Here is a 24,454-nt window from a genome sequence, read left to right on the forward strand (position 1 = left end):
CAAAGATGCATAGACAGGGATAAGCATTATATGTCATGGTGGAAAACCGCTTAAACATTAAAGATGTAGTTATATATCCAAAATGAACAGCGGCCACAAGGGTGCTCGTGAAATAAGTGCAAAAAAATCAGGATCTTAAAATACATAGTATGATATCAACTAATTTTTTAAATTGTATAATAACATGTATAGAAAATGTCTATAAGGAAATGTACCAAAACAGTAACGATGATTTCAGAGTGCCTGGATTATGGGAGATTTTGTTTCTTTAGTCTTTATTTTCTATAATAAGCTTGTATTTTTCAGAATACCACAGTAAGCATCTATTACAACAATACAAGGCAGTTCTAAAATAAACATGTATTACTCAGAGAAAGAAATTAATTACTTTTGGAAAAAAAAGTAATGGCTCTTTAGCCAGAAAATAAAAATTTTATGAGGATAATTACATGCTACAGAGTTATTCCTATTCATGGAACTGTGCAAATGTGTTTTTCCCAGTATGTTCCTGGTAGCTTGAAGAACGTAATTTTAAATTTTTGATTGGTGGTTTATGTGCTAAACAAGGCTGAATGAATCTGCCATCTTTTTTAGTTGTGTAATTTTTAGCATTTAAACCTTTTTTTAATCATTAGTCATTTCTCCTAGTAGGAATAACAACTTTAGTAGGCTTCAAACAACTTTAGTAGTTTGACATTGGTTGTTTCACTCAGTAAAATGGGTTCAAACTTCAGACCTTGTTACTGTTATTATTTTTAAACTTTTTTTTTTTTTTTCAGAGGCATGGTCTTGCTTTGTCACCCAGACTGGAGTGCAGTGGCGTGATGATAGCTCACTACAGCCTCCAACTCTTGGGCTCAAGCGATCCCCACACCCCACTGCCACCTCAGCCTCCTGAGTAGCTGGAACTATAGGCATGCACCACCATGCCCGGATAAGTTTTTAAAATTTTTTGTAGAGATGGGGTCTTGCTGTGTTGTCCAGGCTGGTCTCAAACGCCTGAGCTCAAGGGATCTTCCCTTCTCGACCTCCCAAAGTGCTGGGAATATAGGTGTGAGCCACCGCACCCATCCTAAAACTTTTCATACCTTTATTTTCTCCAGAGTCATTCTAGGTATCCAACAAGTAAATATTAGAATACTATGTACTTATAAAGATAAATATCTAGGAAACTATTGAAATTTAGTTAAGATCAATTGAGATTTATAGACAAACTTAGCTTTGAATTTAGATGGCCTTTTTGCCATTTATAGCAAAATTATCTTTATAAATAGGAAGAGTATGTACATCTTTACTTGAAAATGTAAGGTGACTGTAAAGTTTCTAAATATGTAGTGACATTGTAAGCCTTACACGAACTTGCCTTTTTGACTCCTTGCAGTCCGGGACCATGTCTGGAGAACTACCACCAAACATTAACATCAAGGAACCTCGATGGGATCAAAGCACTTTCATTGGACGAGCCAATCATTTCTTCACTGTAACTGACCCCAGGAACATTCTGTTAACCAACGAACAACTAGAGAGTGCGAGAAAAATAGTACATGATTACAGGTAACATTAATTATTGTTTTTTGGTTTAATGTATAAGTAGCTCATCATGTTAGGCTGCTATCTTTAAACCTTCACTTAGTGATTTTACAACTTTTTTTTTTTTGCAATGGAATTCTTTTGACCAAAAAAAAAAAAAGAAGAAAAGAGTAAAAAGACCTGTTATATCCCCCATTGCTCGCCCTTAACACAGATATCTAGGGTTCATATTAACCTGACAATGGGAGTCATCCCTCTTAGTTGTAGATACCAATCCCTTTTTCCTGGCAGCTTGCCTTCTGTTCTCCGATAGCACCACCACCTCCGCTACGACATCCACAACCCCTCCATGCATTTTTCTGTCTCTGGACAGAAACAGCATTATGCAAACACAAGTTGCCAAGAATCAGGAGTAGGTTGGTTCCTTCTGAGTTACAGGCCCAGTAAGTAAAATCCTGTAGGTGGGAGCTCAGATGGGAAGGGTGCTGGTGGCAATGCCTACAGGGAATGCAGATGTGGGATGCACGCCATCAGTTGAGAGAACGATGTTGGAGGGAGGAGAAGATGCTACCGGTGTAGAGATATTCCAAGGCAGCAGTTGGCCCCTTTTTCTGTAAAAGATCATATAGGAACTATTTCAGCCTTTGTGGGTCTCTGTCACATATTATTCTTAATTTTTTATTTGTGTTATTTTTTGTTGTTGTTTAACGATCCTTTAAAAAGATGTAAAAACCGCTGGGCGCGGTGGCTCATACCTGTAATCCCAGCACTTTGGGAGGCTGAGGCGGGTGGATCACAAGGTCAGGAGATCAAGATCATCCTGGCTAACACGGTGAAACCCCGTCTCTACTAAAAATACAAAAGATTAGCTGGGTGCGATGGCGGGCGCCTGTAGTCCCAGCTACTCGGGAGGCTGAGGCAGGAGAATGGCGTGAACCCGGGAGGCAGAGCTGGCAGTGAGCCAAGACCGTGCCACTGCACACCAGCCTGGGCGACAAAGCAAGACTCCATCTCAAAAAAAAAAAAAAATGTAAATACCACTCTTACCTGGTGGGGCACACAGGCCACAACCAGTAGTTTGCTGACTCCTGCACTGGGGAAAGTCAGTCCAAAGCTGGGGATTGGATTGTTAGAAGCTTCGTGCCTAAACGTGCCCAGAAGTGATGCATCAGAAGCAGGTCCTTAACCATCATCTAGGTAGAGAGAGAACCAACGACAGTCAATAAACACTGAGTCTGGCCAAGTTCTGCCGTGTGCCAATGTGCGTAAAGAGGGAATTCACAAACAGCAGATATACAAACAGCAGAACATCCTGGAGCCTTACGAGAAAATAGTGAAGACAGGCAAAAGCCGTAGAAAGCAGAGAGGTTGAGATGAAAAGACAACTACATGGTTGAAGAAAAGATGGCATAAGGAAGATTGCCAAGAACATACAAATGTAATTGAAATCGAAATGTTTACTGGAGGCAGTGATAAAGGACCAACATCAGAAATCACACATAAGAAAAAGTAGAATTACCGATGGAGAGAATGAACCTGAGAAGCTTCCCGGGGTGACCAGAGGTCGGCAAACTTTTTCCGTAAAGGGCCAGATGACAAGTATTTTAGGCTTTGCAGGCCATGCATTCTTTGTCACATATTCCTGTTTGTTTTTACAACCCTCTAAAACCATAAAAGCTATTCTGAGCTCACAGGCATAGAGAAACAGGCCAGGCCGTGGACTGGTGTTCGCCAATCCCTGATACAGATGGAAAAGAAGGGTATGAAAAAGACTCTCTAAGAGGAAAAGAGAATGGAGACCGAAGATAAAATTAATTGGTGCTCCTAAAAGGGAAACTAGAAAAAATGCAAATAAGCAATATTAAATATATTTCATAGCAACAGAAAGTAAAATGGAATTTTCCTCAGGTGAGGAAAACCATTTCTCTAATTAAAGAGACCTGCCCTATTTCAAGCAGAGACACCCACACATGGCAATTTTTTTCCTTTTTTCTATAAACTTTTAAAACTTCCAAAAGCATCCATGAACAAGAAAACAACCAAAAGCTATTAAAAAGGAACATGTCAGAAAGGGCTCAATCTTTTCATCTCTATACTGAATGCCTGAAGATAGTAAGCAATGTGTGCAAAGTTCTCAGGAGAAAGAGTTGTCACTTGGGAATTTTAGAGCAGATTGTCTTTATTTGCAACAGCAACAGAAAATATGCAAGTGTGGCTGGGCACAGTGACTCATGCCTATAATCCCAGCACTTTGGGAGGCCAAGGTGGGCAGATCGCCTGAGGTCAGGAGTTCGAGACCAGCCTGGCCGACATGGTAAAACCCCGTCTCTACAAAAAAAGTACAAAAAATTAGCTGGGCATGGTGGTGCATGTCTGTAATTCCAGCTACTCAGGTGGCAGAGACAGGAGAATCGCTTGAACCTGGGAGGCAGAGGTTGCAGCGAGCCGAGATCATGCCACTGCACTCCAGCCTGGGCAACAAGCACGAAACTCCGTCTCAAAAAAAAAAAAAAGAAAAAGAAAATATGTAAAATATGCGAGTGCATCAAACATAAACTCTTCATAAACCCTTCTTGGGTGGTCAAAAGATAATACAAAATAGAGTTAAAAAAATAAGCTGTAATATAAGGTGATTCCTCAGACAGTTAAACATGAATCACTGTGTAACCCAGCAGCTCCACTTCTGGGAATATACCTGAAAGAAATGAAAGCAGGAACTCGAACAGATACTTGTACACTCATGTACATAGCAGCATTATTCACAGTAGCCAAAAGTTGGAATCACCCCAGGTGTCCATCAGCAGATGAGTGGATGAACAAATGTGGTCCCGCCATACAGTGGAATCCCATACAATGAAATAGTATTCAGCCTTCAAAAGGAGGGAGATTCTGATGCATGCTACAACATGGTTGATCCATGAAGACATTACGTTGAGTAAAATAAGCTAGTCACAAAAGGACAAATATTCTGTGATTTCATTTATATGAGGTACCTAGAGTAGTCAAATTCACAGAGACAGAAAGTAGAGGGGAAGTTGCGGGGGGCTGGGGGAAGAGAGAATGGGGAGGTAGTGTTTAATGGGGACAGAGTTTTAGTGGGGGAAGATGAAAATGTTCTAGACGTGGATAGCGGTGATGACCGCACAATAATGGGAATGTACTTAATGCCACAGAATTGTATACTTAAAAATGGTTAAAATGGCTGGGGGTGGTGGCACATGCCTGTGATCCCAGCACTTTGGGAGGCCAAGGTGGGAGGATCACTTGAGGTCAGGAGTTTGAGACCAGCCTGACCAACATGGTGAAACCCCGTCTCTACTAAAAATACAAAAATTAGCCGAGCATGGTGATGCATGCCTATAATCCCAGCTATTCAGGAGGCTGAGGCAGGAGAATCGCTAGAACCCGGGAGGCGGAGGTTGCAGTGAGTTGAGATCGCACCACTGCACTCCAGCCTGGGCAACAGAGCAAGACTTCATCTCAAAAAAAAAAAGGGTTAAAATGGTAAATTTTATGTTACAAATCTTTTACTACAATAAAAAAAGAAAAATATAAGAAAGTCATATAAATAGACAAGTGATGAATGTTGAAACACATAGAAATAGTTGTATCTCTAGTGTGAAATACTGTATAGAATAAAAGAAATTAAAAGTGGCTTTTTTTTTTTTTTTTTTTTTTTTGAGACAGAGTTTCACTCTCGTTGCCCAGGCTGGAGTGTAGTGGTGCAATCTCGGCTCACGGCAACCTCCGCCTCCCAGGTTCAAGCGATTCTTCTGCCTCAGCCTCCCGAGTAGCTGGGATTACAGGCATGTGCCACCACACCTGACTAATTTTGTATTTTTAGTAGAGACGGGCTTTCTCCACGTTGGTCAGGCTGGTCTCAAACTCCTGACCTCAAGTGATCCACCCTCCTCAGCCTCCCAAAGTGGTGGGGTTACAGGCATGAGCCACCGCGCCTGGCCTTAAAAGTGTTTTATAAAAAATTGTAATAGATAGCCAGGCATGGTGACGCGCACCTGTAATCCCAGCTCGGGAGGCTGAGGCAGGAGAATCTCTTGAACCCGGGAGGCAGAGGTTGCAGTGAGCCGAGATCGCTCTCTGCACTCCAGCCTGGGCAACAGAGTGAGACTCCATCTCAAAAAAAAAAAATACTAATAGCTGTCTGTATCTAAAGCCCTAGATTGTAGTGTCAAAAAACAAAAAGGAAATGGAAGAATTAAAACATCTTGTCTCAAATAGGAACAAAACTCAGAAATATACATGATTTTGCTCCTTACTATATTCAATAAATGCATTAACATGTTTCATTTTAAAGTTAGTAGAATATGCATGAACAGAAAACTGTAAGCCTTGATAATTTACTAACATAACAACAAATTAAAAATTTTTTAAATCAAATCAAAGACTTTAAAATTGGGTGGAAACACTTAAAAAGCTCAGTGATGATATGACATCCCACTTAGAATACCTGAAGCTTGCATGATGTAATTGTACTTACGAAATTACAGTACATTTTTCCAAAAATCCCTAAATGTCTCCCTTTTTTTTCTCTTCACCTTTTTAAAGCATATAGACTCTTAAAGTCTGGGTGATAAATTGCCTAGGCCTGTTCCAAATTAGCTTTGGAGTATTTGTTAGGTTCTGTGCTGATATATACTCTTTCTTTTTTTTTTTTTTTTTTGAGACAGAGTCTTGCTTGGTCACCCAGGCTAGAGTGCAGTGGTGCGCCAGCTCACTGCAACGTCCGCCTCCCGGGTTCAAGCAATTCTTCCTGCCTCAGCCTCCCAAGTAGCTGGAATTACGGGCGCCTGCCACCATGCCCAGCTAATTTTCGTGTTTTTAGTACAGATGGTGTTTCACGATGTTGGCCAGGCTGGTTTTGAACTCCTGGACTCAAGTGATCTGCCCACCTCAGCCTCCCAAAGTCCTGGAATTACAGGCGTGAGCCACCATGCCTCGCCTGTATATTTTTATATATATAAATTAGTAAGCCAGTTGTTAAATCAGTATGTAAGAAATAACTCAGAGTTTCCTACCTCCCCATCAAGAGATAAATCAGCCATCAGCCTTCAGGGCAGATTAGTTCAAGGGCTAGTTAGGGTTGAAGAGATACCATGTTTTAAGTATGACTGCCAATATATAGTTCTAGTGGGATTCCCACAATGCTATTTGAACAATGCTATATGAACCAAAAAGAAAGTAATAAAAATGGCTAACATTAAAAAGCAGGACAAAGGTAATTGCAAATAAAAAGTAAGAAATTACAATTCTAGGCAAATAGATCGAAATATTTTGATATTGATAAAGATATAGTGAATGCCAAACAGACAGTATTCATGAGCCGGTGGTGTTCCATCAAAATATACAAAGAAAGGGTGGTTAGCAATACAAATAGAACTTGATTAAAACACAATCATAGGGCCGGGCGCAGTGACCCATGCCTGTAATCCCAGCATTTTTTAAGGCCGAGGCGGGTAGATCACCTCGGGTTAGGAGTTCGAGAGCAGCCTGGCCAACATGGTGAAATCCTGTCTGTACAAAAAACACAAAAAGTTAGCCGGGTGTGGTGGCGGGCACCTGTAATCCCAGCTACTCGGGAGGCTGAGGCAGGAGAATTGCTTGAATCCAGGAGGCGGAGGTTGTAGTGAGCTGAGATCGCGCCACTGCACTCCACTGCAGGTGACAAGAGCAAAACTCCGTCTCAAAAAGAAAAAAAAAACACAATTGTAGTAGGAAATTCTAACATACCTTTTATCATCTTTGATAGATCATCTAATCACATTAGAATTTTTATGCTCTTTTAATTCTTTGATCAAAACAAAAAAAATAAAATTACAAAGTAAAAACAATGAGAAAATTAATAAGAAACCTTAAGGAATTGTACTCAGGGGAAAGTTTATAGCTTTACATATCTCTGTGATTAAACAATAAAAGCCAACAATGAATGAACTGAGAATCCAGCCTAAGAAATTAGAGAACAACAGAATAATAGGAAAATAGTAAACCCTGCAAGGTACTTCCTGAGTGCTGGATACTGACTGCTTTAATCATTTCACATTTACTAATTTAACCCTCACAAGCTTTGAAGGTAGATAATGTTATTTCCATTTTTCAGATTAAGAAATGGAGGCAGTAACAGAATCCTGCTGCAGTAGGTGGTAGAGCCAGGATTAAAACCCAGACGATCTGACCGCAGAGTTCATGCTGTTAACTGCTACCTACACTGCTTTTCAAAACAGAGAGGAGTTCATTTTAAAAGCCAGAAATTAATTAATAGGATTAAAACATAAATGTAAGAAACTGTCCTTTGATAAATCCAGAAAAGGATAAGCCTCTGGTAAGTCTAACCAATCTAAAGGAAACAAATAAAACTCAAAATATATAACAAAAGGAGTAAGAAAGCTACCTAAAAGAGAAATAGAATATAAAAATAAAGCCTACTATATAGCTTTTTTGCTAAAGATTTTAAAAATCTTAGTGAAATATGTAACATTCTATGAATACAGTATATAGGTTACCAAAATTGACTCAATCCAAAAGAAGGCAGGGAAAGGGGGGAAAAAAGGAATGAGGAGGAGATGAGACAAACAGAAAACAAATAGCAAGATGGTAATAAAATAAAAATCTTTCCCACAAAAATCTCAAAAGCCAGATGGCTTTACACAGGTAAAGAAAGAATTTTTTCACAGGAAGAATATCAAACCGGCCAGGCGCAGTGACTCACGCCTGTAATCCCAGCACTTTGGGAGGCTGAGGCGGGCGAATCACCTGAGGCCGGGAGTTCGAGACCATCCTGGCCAACATGGTGAAACCCCGTCTCTACTGAAAATACAGAAATTAGCCGAGTGTGGTGGCTTATGCCTGTTATCCCAGCTACCCGGGAGGCTGAGGCAGGAGAATTGCTTGTACCCAGGAGTCGGAGGTTGCAGTGAGCCGAGATGGCACCACTGCACTCCGGCCTGGGTGACAGAGTGAGACTCTGTCTCAAGAAAAAAAAAAAAGATATCAAACCACAAACTCCAGCAGAAAGCAGAAGAGTGAGGAAACACTTCATCATTCATTTCATGAAGCTACAAATACCCTGATGCAAAACCAGAAAAAGGGATTAGTGGAAAAATGACTAATACCCCTCATAAACATAGACACAAAAATTCTTAACAGAATTTAACAAATCTACCCAGAAAGGGCAATACCCAAAATAAGCAGAACTCAAGTGGAGTTATGACAAGAATGCAAGATTGGTTTAACATTTAAAAATCACTGTATCAGTAGACTAAAACAGAAAACCATATTATCATATCAATAGATGCAGAAAAAGCAGACAAAATCCAGCATCCATTCATGATACAGCTGTCAGCAAACTAGGAATAGAAGGGGAAGGTACAACTACAAAAACCCTACAACTGACATCAAACCTAATGGTGAAAGTATGAACACATTCCTCCTAAGACTGGGGAGCAAGGTGAGGATTTCTGCTCTCATTACTTTTCTTCAGCATTGTGCTAGAGGTTCTAACTAGGGCAATAAGAGAAAATTTAAACTTTTTTTTTTTCAAAAAAGACAAAGATAGGATATGAAAAAGTAAAACTTTCCTTATTCACAGAAAACGTGATCATCTATATAGAAAGAATTTACCAGGCCAGGTGCAGTGGCTCATGCCTGTAATCCCAGCACTCTGGGAGGCCAAGGCGGGTGGATCACCTGAGGTCAGAAGTTCAAGACCAGCCTGGCCAACATGGTGAAACCTTGTCTCTACTAAAAATACAAAATTAGCCAGGCCTGGTGGCGCATGCCTGTAATCCCAGCTATTTGGGATGCTGAGGCAGGAGAATCACTTGAACCTGGGAGGTGGAGGTTGCAGTGAGCTGAGATTGCACCATTGTACTCCAGCCTGGGTGACAAGAGCAAAACTCTGTCTCAAGAAAAAAAAAAAAGAATTTACAAAAAAAACAACTAGGATAAATGGGTTTAGTAAGGTTACGAGATACAAGATCAGTATAAAAAATCAATTTCATTTCTATCTAGTAGCAATTAATGACTGTAATTTTGAAATTTTTTAAATAATGCCATTTTCAGTAGCAACAAAAATATTAAGTACTTGGAGATCACTTTAACAAAATATAGAAAATGCCTGTACACCAACACACACACACACACTCACACAAATTACAGAGAAAAAAAACAGAGCTTGGGTTTTTTTTAAAATGGAGAGATATACAGTGTTCCTGTATTGGAAGACTCAATAATGTTAAGATGTCATCTCTTCCCAAATTGATGTAAGATTCATTGTAATCATCAAAACCCCAGCAGGCTCTTTTTAGACACTGACAAGCTACTTCTAACATTTATGTGGAAATACAGGGAGCCTAGAATATTGGAAACAATTTTGAAAAAGAATGAGGCTGAGAAACTCACACTACCTGGTCTTAAGACTGACTATAAATTAGCTCTCGTAGTACCGACAGTTTAGCATTGTTGTAAGGAGACACATTTAGATCCATGTAATAGAAGAGAAACCTGAAATAGGCACAAATATGTATAGTTAGCTGATTTTACGTCAAGGAGCCAAGATAATTCAATGAGGAAAGGATACTCTGTTCAATGAATAGTTCTGGAAAAATTAGATTGTTATGTAAAAGATGGATCTTGATCCTTAACTCATCCTGTAAACAAAACTTAGCTTGAAATGGATAGTAGACCTAAATATACTAGCTAACACTATTCAACTTCTAGAGAAAACGGGAGAAAATCTTTATGACTTTGATATGGGCAAAGATTTTTTTTTTTTTTTTTTTTGAGACAGAGTCTCGCTCTGTCACCCAGGCTGGAGTGCAGTGGCACGATCTCAGCTCACTGCAACCTCCGCCTCCCAGGTTCAAGCTATTCTCCTGCCTAAGCCTCCTGAGTAGCTGGGATTACAGGCGTGTGCCACCACGCCCAGCTAATTTTTTGTATTTTTAATAGAGATAGGGTTTCACTGTGTTAGCCAGGATGGTCTCGATCTCCTGACCTCGTGATCCACCCGCCTCGGCCTCCCAAAGTGCTGGGATTACAAGCGGGAGCCACCGCGCCCGGCAGTATGGGCAAAAATTTCTTAGATAAGATATAAGAATGAACAATGATCAATTGAAATGGAAAGAAGAGAAAAACACTGATAAATTGGACTTTATCAAAAGTAAAGTCTTTTTATGACAGAAGACACTGTTTAGAAAATAAAAATGCAATTCACAGACTGAAGGAAAATATTTGCAAAACTTATATCTCATGAAGAATTTGTATCCAGAAGATATAAAGAACTCTATCAATATTGAACTATATCACTTGAACTATATCCATCCAGTAATTACTCAACCCAATTTTTTTAAATGGACAAAAGATTTGAGTAGACTGAGGACACTTCACCATAGAAAATACAGGAATAGCAAGTAAGCATATGGAACTATGCTCAGCATATTAGTTACTAGGGAAATGCAAATCCACAAGAAGATGCTACTTCACACCTACTTCATAATCACCCAGTGGGTTCACCTTACCTGCTGCCTAGACAGAACCGATTTATCAAGACGGGAATTGCAATGGAGAAAGAGTAATTCACGCAGAGCCAACTGTGAGGGAGACCGGAGTTTTATTATTATTCAAATCAGTCTCCCCGAGCATTCGGTGATCAGAGTTTTTAAAGAAAATTTGGCAGATAGGGGCTTGGGAAGTGGGGAGTGCTGATTGGTCAGGTTGGAGATGGAATCATAGAGGGTCAAAGCGAGGTTTTTTAATGTTTTCTCTTCCTGGGTGCGATGGCAGAACTTGTTGGGCCAGATTACTGGTCTGGATGGTGTCAGCTGATCCAAAGTGCAAAACATCTCAAGCACTGATCTTAGGTTTTACAATACAGTGATGTTAGCCCCAGGAGCAATTTGGGGAGGTTCAGATTCTTGAAGCCAGAGATTGCATGACCTCTAAACTGTAAATTCTAATCTTGTAGCTAATTTGGTAGTCCTGTAAAGACAGACTGGACCCCAGGCAAGACGAGGGTTTTGGGGGGTGTTACCAATTTTGTTTCAGAGTCAGACCATGAACTGAATTCCTTCCCAAGGTTAGTTCAGCCTATGCCCAGGAATGAACAAGGACAGCTTAAGGATTACAAGCAAGATAGAGTTGGTTAGTTCTGATTTCTTTCACTGTCATAATTTCCTTAGTTATAATTTTGCAAAAGCAGTTTCATAATAACTAAAAAGAGAATTGATAAATAACTGGTACTGGCCAGGCACAGTGGCTCATGCCTGTAATCCCAGCACTTTGGGAGGCGGAGGCGAGAGGATCGCCTGAGCTCAGGAGTTCAAGACCAGCCTGGACAACATGGAGAAACCCTGTCTCTACTAAAAATATAAAAAATTAGCCAGTCGTGGTGGCACATGCCTGTAATCCCAGCTACTTGGGAGGCTGAGGCAGGAGAATCGCTTGAACCCGGGAAGCAAAGGTTGCAGTGAGCCAAGATCATGCCATTGCACTCCAGCCTGGGCAACAAGAGCAAAACTCCATCTCAAAATAATAATAATAATAAATAAATAAATAACTGGTACATCCATCCATCGAACGGATTAACCAACTCATATAAACAACAGGGTGCATCTCAAAAGCATTATGCAAAGTGAAAGAGGTCAGACACAAAATACACAAAATATATATCCACTCACTGTATCATTCCATTTGTGTGAAATTCTTGAAAAGGTAATATAGTGTTAGAAAATAGATCCATTGGCTGGCAGGAAGTGAGGAAGTAACTCCAGAGGGGCCCAAGGGAACTGTTGGAGACATGGAAATATCCTGTACCACAATTCTGGGGCGGTTACATCACTGAGTACATTTTTTCAAAACTTATCAAATTGGACACTTAAAGTGGATGACTTTTATGGCATTTAAATTATACCTCAATAAAGCTGATTTAATTTTAAAGTGTTACGAGATCATAGGAAAAAAGGAAATGCTTCCCGATTCATTGCAACCCTGATACAATAAATGATAAAAAAAAAAAATACAAAAAGAAACAATGGCCTGTCTTACAAATTGATAATGCAAAAATCCAAAATAAAACACCAACACATAACATCCAACCTTGTGTTAAAACATGAACTGGTAGAATTTATTCCGAGAATGAAAAGGTGATTTATATTTAGGACATTTATTAATGTAATTTATCACATCAGTATGTCAGAGCAAAAAAGCCACAACTTGATAGATGCCCAAAAGAAGGTAAAATTATATATCTGTTTCCCATAAAATAATCAGCTAGGAATAATGTGTAGTACTTCTTTAATTATTAAGAATGCATATCCCACATCGGTAGTGAGCAATGCACGAAATAATGGAACACTAGAGCTGAACTTCCCAAAAAGACCTCTAAAGAAAAGGAACCCTGGCCGGGCGTGGTGGCTCACGCCTGTAATCCCAACACTTTGGGAGGCCGAGGCGGGTGGATCACCAGAGCTCAGGAATTCGAGACCAGCCTGACTAACGTGGTGAAACCCTGTTTCTACTAAAAATACAAAAAATTACCCAGGCATGGTGGCACGCACCTGTAATCCCAGCTACTCGGGAGGCTGAGGCACGAGACTTGCTTGAACCCGGGAGGCAGAGGTTGCAGTGGGCCGAGATTGCGCCATTGCACTCCAGCTTGGGAAACAAGAGTGACACTCCATCTCAAAAAAAAAAAAAAAAAAGGAAATCCTATGGAATACTTAGAGAAAGAAAAGAGGGGGGCGGGGGAAGGGAGAGAGGGATCAAGGGAGGCAGAGAGAAAAAGGGAGAGGGTTTTGGTAGTCAAATTTGAGAAAGTTTGCATTCCACTCTTGAGAATGTCACATTCTATTAACTGTTCAAAGTTTCCAAAAAGTCCAGGAGTGAAAATAAAGCTACTTAATCATTTTTCCCAAACTTGGACATGAGCCCTTTCTTTTTTTTCCATAATGTATGTAATATGTATGAGAATACTCGGCCGGGCGAGGTGGCTCACGCCTGTAATCCCAGCACTTTGGGAGGCCAGGGCAGGCAAATCACCTGAGGTCAGGAGTTCAACACCAGCCTGGCCAACGTGGTGAAACCCCATCTCTACTACAAATACAAAAACTAGACGGGCGTGGTGGCGCACACCTGTAGTCCCAGGTACTCCAGGAGAAGCACTTGAACCTGGGAGGTGAAGGTTGCAGTGAGCCAACATTGCATGCCTGCACTCCAGTCTGGCAACAGAGCAAGACTCCATCTCAAAAAAAAAAAAAAAAAAAAAAAAAGAGACCATAACCAACTGAAAAACCATAGAACAAATTAAAATACAATGAGGGGGCTACTTACAATAGACACAAAACAACAGTAGTTGCCTGTATAACAGCAACAAGCAATTAGACATTGTTTTTTATTCACTTCATAAGAACAATTTTTTTTTTTTTTTTTGAGACGGAGTCTTGCTCTGTCGCCCAGGCTGGAGTGCAGTGGCACAATCTCGGCTCACTGCAAGCTCCGCCTCCCAGGTTCACGCCATTCTCCTGCCTCAGCCTCCTGAATAGCTGGGGCTAGAGGCGCCCGCCACCACGCCCAGCTGATTTTTTGTATTTTTAGTAGAGATGTGGTTTCACAATGTTAGCCAGGATGGTCTTGATCTCCTGACCTCGTGATCCACCTGCCTCGGTCTCCCAACGTACTGGGATTACAGGCATGAGCCATTGCGTCCGGCCAGAACAATTTTTTAAAAATGTAAAGTACATGGGAAGAAACGTACCCAGAAATTTGCGTCAATGATGAAAACATCTGGAATCATGTTAAGTTTGAGTAAATGGAGAAATGGAGAAATGTGCCTGGGTAGAAAGGCTGGAGAGTGTAGCGGTGTCAGTTTTCTCCAGATTAATACAATTTCAGTCAAATTACAATTGTGATCACCTGTAAAATTGATAAAATAATTCTGACCGGGTGCAGTGACTCATGCCTGTTATCCCAGCACTTTGGGAGTCCGAGGCAGGGGCATCACCTGAGGTCAAGAGTTCAAGACCAGCCTGGCCAACATGGTGAAACCCCATCTCTACTAAAAATACAAAAAAAAAAGCTGACTGTGGTGGCAGGTGCCTGTAATCCCAGTTACCCGGGAGGCTGGGGCAGGAGCATCACTTGAACCCAGGAGGCGGAGGTTGCAGTGAGCCAAGATCGCACCATTGCACTCCAGCCTGGGCGACAAGAGCGCAACTCCGTCTCAATAATAATAATAATAATAATAATAATAATTCTAAGGTTTATCTGGGAGAATAAATTAGTATAAAGCATTTTAGAAAAACAAAAAGAAGAATAGCGTGTGGGACGGTTGCTCTACCCAACATTAAAATTGACTGTCAAGTTAAAATGGTGGGTATTGGCATCAGAATGTGTAGATAAGTGGAAACACAATAGAAAATCTAGAAATCAAGGCTAATATTCACAAACTTTCAACTGATGCAGGCCAGCCGAAAGAGAAAATTAAGAACGTTTCACATTTTCTTTTCTTTTCTTTTGAGACTTAGTTTCGTTCTTGTCCAGGCTGGAGTGCAGCAGCACTGTCTTGACTCACTGCAGTCTCCGCCTCCCGGGTTCAAGCAATTCTGCCTCAGCCCTCCGAGTAGCTGGGATTACAGGTGCCTGCCACCATGCCCGGCTAAGTTTTATATTTTTTAGTAGAAATGGGATTTCACCATGTTAGCCAGGCTGGTGTCAAACTCCTGACCTCAGGTGATCTGCCCACTTCGGCCTCCCAGAGTGCTGGGATTACAGGCGTGAGCCATTGCGCTGGGTCCACATTTTCATATTAAGATAAATTCCAAATTCATTAAAAACCTAAATGACAAAAAGAAAACAACTATTCTGAGAATGCTAGAAATATCGGTGAACATTTGTATAATCTTTCTAGATAGAAACTTTATTCCTACCTGATTACATAAAAATAATAATTTTCAGGACAGCAGATAACACAACCAAAAAAATAAAAATTGCGGTTAATCGCAGTGTATCAAGTATGCGTACAAATTACATAAATAACAATGATGCTGCTGTGGATGGTGATTTTTTAAAAAAAGACTAGTCAAGTAGAGAAAAAAGATAGAAGACATAGCCAAAGTTTTAATGTTGTACATAGCTTTTGTTCCAGCAAATTTACTCATTTCTTTCAGAATAATCTTGAATGTGGGGATAGATTTATGTATGAGGATTTATTTACTTCCTCATCCTTTACAAGTGGAGTAAAATTAGAAGCACTTAATATGCCCAACACTAGGAGATTGGTATATATTGCAGTATCTTATAATCATATAGGAGAATACTATAAAGTACTTAAAAAGATGGTGTATTCATTTCTTTTTTTCTGAGACAGAGTCTCACTCTGTTGCCCAGGCTGGAGTGCAGTAGCGCAATCTCAGCTTACTGCAACCTCCGCCCCCCAGGTTCAAGTGATTCTCCTGCCTCAGCCTCCTGAGCAGCTGGGATTATAGGCACCTGCCACTGCACCTGGCTAATTTCTGTATTTTTAGTAGAGATGGGTTTTCACCATGTTGGCCAGGCTGGTCTTGAACTCCTGACCTCGTGAGCCACCACACCCAGCCTATTAATTTCTTAAGGCTGCCATAACAAATTGCCGCCAACTTGAGCCTCACAGTTACGGAGGCTCGAGGTCTGATATCAAGGTGTCAACAGGGCCGTGCTCCCTCTAAGAATCCTTCCTTGGGGCTTCCAAGGTTCTAGAGGCTCTAGGAATGTTTTGGTGCACCTTGGCTTATGGGTACATTGCTGTCATCTCTGCCTCCATCACTTGGCCTTCTGCTGTGTCTGAATGCACATGGCCTTCCTATGAGGACACCATTCATTGAATTTAGGGACCACTCTAATCCAGTATGCCATTTGAACTAATTGCATCTGCAAAGACCCCATTTCCAAATAGGGTCACATTCTGAGGTTGCAGGTGGACATGAGTTTTGGGAGAGACACTGTTCAACCCAGTATAGATTATATAGAAGAATATCTGAAGACACAGAGAAATCGTTTACAGTATATTACTGAATAAAGAAGGTGGTTATAAAGCAGCAGGTCTGGTGTGATGCCTTTAAGTAAACACATCACTTTTAGATTCTAGAAGAGAGACTGAAAATATACGCATGAAAACATTACCAGTGGAGATGATTAGGTAAAGACTCGAGTGATTTTAATTGCTCTAATGGATTCCTGTATTTTCTCAATTTTTGACAATGAATATGTGCTTCTTTGATAAAGGGAAGAAGAATGATGTACCTAATTTTTTTTTTTCATCGAGAGTCTTCTGAGGCTGGGCATGGTGGCTCACGCCTGTAATCCAGCACTTTGGAGGCCATGGCAGGCAGATCACCTAAGCCCAAGAGTTCAGAACCAGCCTGGGCAACATGGTGAAATCCTGTGTCTACAAAAAATGCAAAAAAATGAACCAGGCATGGTGGCGCATGCCTATAGTCCCAGCTACTCAGGAAACTGAGGTGGGAGGATCACTTGAGCTCAGCAGTTCAAGGCTGTGGTGAGCTGAGATCATGCCATTGCACTCCAGCCTGGGTGACAGAGTGAGACCCTGTCTTAAAAAAAAAAAAAAAAAAAAATTCTTCCTGAACTAGCTTTTCATTCTATAGGTATAAAAATGAATTAATATCCTTGATTACCATAACTTTTGTCTAATTGTTTAAAGTATTTTAGAGTTTACAAATTCAAAATACATTATAAAATATGTCACTTGAAGAATATTTCAAAATTGAATGCTTTCCTATTCCCTATATAATTTCTTTTCTGGCTTTTCCAAACTACAGATAATTTGAGATGAATAGGTTTGATTTTTGTTTGTTTGTTTGTTTGTTTTGAGAGCGTCTTTCTCTGCCCAGGCTGGAGTACAGTGGTATGATCACTGCTCACTGCAGCCTCAACCTCCTGGGCTCAAGTGATCCTCTTGCCTCAGCCTCCCAGGTAGCTGGGACCACAGGCATATGCCACAATGCCTGACTAGTTTTTATTTATTTTTATTTTTTTGTAGTCACCATGTTGCTCAGGCTGGTTTTGAACTCCTGGGCTCAAGCAATCCTCCTGCCTCAGCCTCCCAAAGTGCTGAGATTACAGGCATAAGCCACCGTGCCCAGCCTGAAATGTTCATTTTAAGTGTTTATTGTCCTGTGTGTTTTGAAATTTTTACTGACTATATGTAACAAATTTGTCACTCCATCTAGGCACAAGTGTTTTAGCTGAGCATAAACTTTTTTTTTTTTTTTTTTTTTTTTTTTTGAGACAGAGTCTCGCTTTGTCACCAGGCTGGAGTGCAATGGTGCGATCTCGGCTCACTGTAACCTCTGCATCCCAGATTCAAGCAATTCTCTTGCCTTAGCCTCCCGAGTAGCTGGGATTACAGGCGTGCACCACCACACCTGGCTAATTTTTGTGTCTTTAGTAGAGATGGGTTTCACCATCTTGGCCAGGATGATCTCGATCTCTTGACCTTGTGATCCACCTGCCTCAGCCTCCCAAAGTGCTGGGATTACAGGCATAAGCCACCACACCCAGCCAGAGCATAAACTTTTAAAACCTTGTAGCCACTTGTCTCTAGGGCACTGGGGAGATATTTGAAATGAGCAATTGCCATATTATTTGTTGTTTTCTCAGGCAAGGAATTGTTCCTCCTGGTCTTACAGAAAATGAATTGTGGAGAGCAAAGTACATCTATGATTCAGCTTTTCATCCTGACACTGGTGAGAAGATGATTTTGATAGGAAGAATGTCAGCCCAGGTTCCCATGAACATGACCATCACAGGTTGTATGATGACGTTTTACAGGTATGTTATGAATATGTAGCAACAGTGTGTTCACCATTACAGAAGCTCAAAGTATATTTTTGTATGTAAATAATTTTGTTGAAATAAGTATTACTTCATAAGTATATGAAGTGACAAACAAGGTATTTAGCTTGATTGAATCGTTCCGTAATGTACTTATGAATCAAAACATCATGTTGAACTCCTTTAGTATATACCATAAAAAATAAAATTGAAGACAATAAAAAACAAAAAATGGGATATTATCGATGTAAAAGAAAAAAAGTCATTTCACTTTTAGTTCCATTATGTTTGAATGTTGCTACTCTGGGACTCTTTTTTTTTTTTAACCCTTCCCCTCTGCTAAATAGCATCTTCTTAGTTGTTCAAAAGGAGGTTGAATTTTTTTTCTAAATCTTAGCCCCAAAAGAGAGTGAAGTGGAGAAAGAAAATAAAAGAGTCTGCAGGCAAATTCTCCTTTGACTCCATTCATATAGATATAGGTATAGGTGTAAGTGTAGATATAGGCACATTAAAGGTGTATGTGTAGACATAGACATAAAGCATTGCAAGTGCTGTTAGGAGGGCCCAGGACCATTTAGCCTACAAATTGTATCTTTTTTCCCCAAGAGAAGGGATCTGGCATTTATTGAATGTCTATTCTGGACCAGGCTGTCTACAAATTTTATCTTACTTCATCCTCATAGTAACCCTCTGAGCTTGATGTTATCTATATCTACGGAACGAGGAAACTGATGATCCCAGAGGATAAAAGCTTGCCCAGCAAACAGATCCTAAGCCTGTGGCCTTGTGGGTTTCTCCCTTCCCCAGTATGTCTCCTCTCTGGTTACTGGTGTTCACGTTTTCTGTTCCGTGCAGCGGCTGGGCCCAGTGATAGTGGGTATGTGATGGATGGCTCTGTTTTAGGACTACGCCGGCTGTGCTGTTCTGGCAGTGGATTAACCAGTCCTTCAATGCCGTCGTCAATTACACCAACAGAAGTGGAGACGCGCCCCTCACTGTCAAGTAAGGCCAGGAGATTTGACCACTCTCTGCAGTTCTCCACCTTCATTTTATTAAGTGGTGATACTCTCCTATTTAAAAAAGCCTATGTGTGCATATTTTTATATTGTTCAGAATATTATGTAGCATCCTTTTTTGTAGCTTTTTTTCTTTTTTAAAGTAAAGTGTTTCATTTTCTCTCTCCCTATCAAGAAAACAGTCTTCTTCCAGCCTGCCTTCTCAGACATTACTCGTGCCTTTGGAGGTACTGGTAGGATGATACCTCCTTCTCACCCTGGAGCTCATGGCCCTGTAGAACACACAGCAGGCAGCACTGGTCTGGCCTCTGATAAGTGACAGGCTGTTCCCCCATCTACCCTGCCTGAGTTGACAGACACCAACGTTAAAAGTAGAGGAGACAAAGTGTGGTCTCTGCAGAAATCAAGGGGAGACCATGGCAGTGTGACCTTTATATCTGATATGTTTTTAAAATAGCTCCTCTGTGGAGTCCAAAAGAAAGCAATGAGTTTTAATTTTTTGTCACCTGTTAAAAAAAAAAAATAGGCTCACAAGATTAGTTAACCAAAAATGTTAGTTAGCATAATTGTATTACACTTGAAAGAAAAGTGCTTCTCTTTTTTATCACTTAAAATTGCTTTTGACAACCCATATTCTTCTACTATTGTTATATGGAGCAAAGGATCTTGAAATCTGCAACCGAGTGGTGTTTATCGCAATTAAAATTTCTTTTAAAGGAAAAGAGAATTGCTTGGGCTTTATAGTTTTGGGATGATAAGACTTAGTATTTTTATACAGTTCAGATATCATTTTTTAAATGGCAGCACTTCATTTTTGCTTTCAGTGTGTATATTAATATTTTGAGAAATATTTTTAAGCAAATATGCCCCAAACATTTAGCCCAATATACACTCCCCTGTATTCATAGCTTCCTGCACACAGCTTCCCTCCTTCTCACCAATACAAAGTCTGTATGTTTATTTATTTATTTTAACCAACTCACTTCAAAGACTATATGTCTACTTTTTTGGAGTTATAGTCAAGATACGTGTGAAGGATCCCATTTTTTATGGATCTGCTTGCTTTTTCTTTAGATTCCCCTATTTGTGGAGTGATAGTGAATGTTGTTTTGTAGACTCTTCATTCTGAATCATGCTCTTTTATATTTCCCTTTTATTTCTCCAAATAATGTTGCACCAGAGTTTCCTGACATGCCCTCGTCGTCTACACGATATCCTTTTTCCTTTTCAGTGAGTTGGGAACAGCTTACGTTTCTGCAACAACTGGTGCTGTAGCAACAGCTCTAGGACTCAATGCATTGACCAAGGTACTCAGATTTTTATTTCCATAATAAAGCTGCTTAATTTGTGATCACCTGCCTGGCTCTAAATCCCTCTATTATTTCTTAAAATAGTTCAAGTCATAGGGATTTCTTGTTATAGTCCTTATCTTCAGCTGCATATTTTAGTTATATCTTCCAATAAGTTTGGGAAGAGTTGTCACCAATAACACCTACCAGGACTGTGGTCTGTGCCTGACTCTGTGTACAAAGTGCTAAATGTTCACCCATCCTGACAGCCCCCCAGAGGCATTGCAGAGGGCAGTGTGCCTCAGGCCACAGCTCTGAAGAGAGGCAAGAGCATTTCTCTCTCTCTCTCGCTCTCTTCTCTCTCCACTCCAAAGCCCATACTACTGCAACCACACTTAGCTACAATGCCTTAGAAGCTTGCATGGTCCCAGCACACCCATGTGGGAAATATACAAATACTGCTAGGAAAAGTTTTGAAAGTGTTCTTGGCCTGAGTTTCTATGCAAATAGGACTCTGCATTTTTCAGAGTTTTCAAGAAGAAATAAGTTATTTCCATTCACTAGTGCAGGAAAAATAAGATAAAGCTTTTGAAATTTTCTCCTCTGCAGCATGTCTCACCACTGATAGGACGTTTTGTTCCCTTTGCTGCCGTAGCTGCTGCTAATTGCATTAATATTCCATTAATGAGGCAAAGGTAAGATGAATATGCACTCTTAGTAGGGATGTGTGCTTGACAGGGGAGTCTCTTGTAATAAATAGCTTTGTTGAAACTTTCAAATGTTTGTTTTAATATGTATAGGTGAAATTATACGAGATCTTGGATTTCTTTCAAAATACTGTGGGGTTGGCAATGACGATGGGCATGTTGATAAAACAAGCTTAGCGATGAGTTACTGATTATTGAAGCAGACTGAGGAGTGCGGGGAGGGGGCTGATGCTGGAATAGTCTTTCTGTGTCTGTATGATAAAAAGTTTACAAGATATATCTCAAGCTTACATTGAGTTGGGCTTGGGTTGGACAAAGTCTATCCAAAGAAAGTTTATTCTCTAAAATAGATTCCTTTTTTTTCCTCCAGAATTTTCTTTTGGGGCTTAAAGTACATTATTCTATATGTTTGGAAGTATTGTTTTAGAACTGGCAAAAATTAAAGGAGAAGAAAGAACAACAAAAGCATTTTGGAATGGATAACGAAAAACAGGGGTAACGGTAGAAGTTATACTTAGTGTTAGTAAATGTAGTTAATAAATATACAATAGGGCCATGTGCGAGTGACTGTTTCCCTGTCAGCATATTAAGTTTGTTGACTTAATAATGCTGTGTGTTGTATCTGTTTCTTATTTGGAAAGTTGCTCAAATTTGCACATGAGCATAGATTGAAGTTCGCATATCCACCCTTTGAATTGTATTGTTCCTGAAAAAGGTACACCCTGTTTTAAAAGTTTACTAGTGTTGTTTTACTTTTATTTCTATCAAAGGAGAATTAAACTTGTCCATGGTATTTAAAAATAGATGTGTCTGCTGGGGGCAGTGGCTCATGCCTGTAATCTCAGCACTTTGGGAGGCCGAGGCGAGTGGATCACCTGAGGTCAGGAGTTCAAGACCAGCCTGGCCAACATGGCAAAACCCCGTCTCTACCAAAAATACAAAAATTGGCCGGCACACTGTCACACACCTGTAATTCTAGCTACTCGGGAGGCTGAGGCAGGAGAATCGCTTTGAACCCGGGAGGCGGAGGTTGCAGTCAGTGGAGATAGCACCACTACACTCCAGCCTGGGCAACAGAGTGAGACTGTAAAAAAAAAAAAAAAAAAATAGATGTGTCAGTACCAAAAATGACACTTGAGTGGGTATTTGCATTAAGTAGAGGCTTGATCTTTCCCAACATAGTACTATTTCAGGACGTTTATTGAAGGCATTGGTGGAGCTCTCTGTATGTGTTTTGCTCTGCAGGGAACTCAAAGTTGGCATTCCTGTCACAGATGAGAATGGGAACCGCTTGGGGGAGTCGGCGAACGCTGCGAAACAAGCCATCACGCAAGTTGTCGTGTCCAGGATTCTCATGGCAGCCCCTGGCATGGGTTAGCAGGACTTTGTCATTTATTCCATAAATACAGGTTGAACCAGCGTTCACGGATCCGTGAACCAGAAAACAAACACAAATATCGCACCTCTTAGTGGAAATTGCCTTCCAGTGGGGGTGGCAGAAAATAAACAAGTAAATAAAGTATATAGTATGTGCAGTGGTGATGAGGGCAAGGGGGCTAGGGCGTGTGGGTAGGGCAGCCAGGGAAGAGCACTGGGTGGAGGTGTGGGAGTGAGCCAAGTGGGTATCGGTGATGAATATTCTGGCAGAGGGAACCACAGGCAGGGGTTTGCCTGGTGTGTTGCAGGCATTACAGGTGCAGGTGCAGCTGGGGCACAGTGAGAGGGGTGGGGAGCAGTAGGAAGGGAGTCAGGAGGCCACAGACGGCAGAGCGTGGATGGCAGCCCTGGCGTTTCACACTTGGGTTTTAGTCTGAGAGGTAAGAAGCCAGGCAGGGTTTTGAATGCAGGAGCAGCACAATCTGACTTAGGTTTTATCTGTGTGACTCTGGGTGGTGGGTTGAGAATGGGCTGAAGGAGAACGAGAATGTTCAGTGGAGGCTGTCCAGGAGGCTGCCTCAGTAACCCAGGCAAGAGGCGGTGATGGGCTGGACCAGGGCCATACAGTGGGACTTTGACCAGAAGGGACTGATGGAGCAAATTGGAATGGTTAGAGCGCTACTGATAAAATGTGTGCCAAGCAACTACTCAGTTTTCCCTATAGGGACTGGGGTCAGCATGACCAAAAATAGAAAGTCTACATTGTATTTAGTTCTGCTGAGAATCTCTAGTCCACCCTAAGGCTGCTTAGAGCTACCTTCAGACCAGGGGCCTAAAGAAAGTTCTCAGACTGAGAAATCAGAGGGCCTGGGAGTTAGAGTGCTCTTCACAGAAAAAAAAAAAACAGAAATTAGTGTGTTTAATTTTCATCATCGAAACTGAATGCAAACAGCACTTGGCAATTAAAATGAAGCTCTCCAATGAAGTATACTTCATCAGCTGCTGTCAAGTCATCCATTAATACTTTTTTGCGATTTTTAAATTCCTTTTGTCACTGTGACTGCTCATCAGCAGGCAAGGAAGAGCAGGCAACAAAAGTTGAAGAAAAGTGCGTGAAGGAAAACTTTGAGGAACATTATATTCACATTCCAGCAAATTGGGGAAAAACTGCTATTATCTGATTTAACACAGGAGTGCCTTGGTGCCCTGTCTGAGGCTAATGTGTTCCGTAGGGGTGGCTGCACAGCCACGGTCCTGAAACATGAGGAAAGTATCCCCTGAGTCCAGGGACCAGCACGTTTGTCACTAACCTAAGAGGAGGCTATGGAGCCCACCCCGGTGTGCCTACTGAGCCCTGATTTCCAGATTTGCTGAAATCGAGGTTGCAGCTCCAGCTTCTGCCCTGGGTTTGTTTTGTTGTTGTCGTTGTTGTTTTTGAGACAGGATATTGCCCTGTCCCTCAGGCTGGAGTGCAGTGCTGTGATCATATGGCTCACTGCAGCCTCAACTTCCCTGGGCTCAGGTCCTCAGCCTCCCAGGTAGCTGGGACTGCAGGCATGCACCACCACACCCAGCTAATTTTTATATATTTTGTAGAAACGGGGTTTTGGCATGTTGCCCAATTGGTCTAGAACTCCTGGGCTCAAATGATCCGCCCACCCCGGCCTCCCAAAATGCTAGGTTTACAGTTGTG

The 24,454-nt window shown here is 41.0% G+C and overlaps 1 protein-coding gene across 3 annotated transcripts in view; it reads left to right on the top strand.

Annotated features, from left to right (window-relative positions):
- SFXN1 (sideroflexin 1) overlaps nt 1–24,454 on the top strand; it is a 50,038-nt gene that overhangs the window by 12,306 nt on the left and 13,278 nt on the right. For 2 of the 3 annotated variants that reach the window (XM_054488114.2, XM_054488119.2), the window contains exons 2-7: nt 1,382–1,554; nt 18,199–18,369; nt 19,276–19,374; nt 20,620–20,695; nt 21,287–21,372; nt 22,630–22,757. In XM_054488114.2, the coding sequence (XP_054344089.1) occupies nt 1,391–1,554; nt 18,199–18,369; nt 19,276–19,374; nt 20,620–20,695; nt 21,287–21,372; nt 22,630–22,757 (724 nt within the window). In that variant the 5' untranslated portion in view covers nt 1,382–1,390. Of the gene's footprint in view, nt 1–1,381; nt 1,555–18,198; nt 18,370–19,275; nt 19,375–20,619; nt 20,696–21,286; nt 21,373–22,629; nt 22,758–24,454 lie in introns of those variants that run through there. The other variant, XM_054488120.2, reaches the window with a different exon arrangement.

This window comes from Pongo pygmaeus, chromosome 4, assembly GCF_028885625.2.
Source record: "Pongo pygmaeus isolate AG05252 chromosome 4, NHGRI_mPonPyg2-v2.0_pri, whole genome shotgun sequence".
Lineage (NCBI taxonomy): Eukaryota > Metazoa > Chordata > Mammalia > Primates > Hominidae > Pongo > Pongo pygmaeus.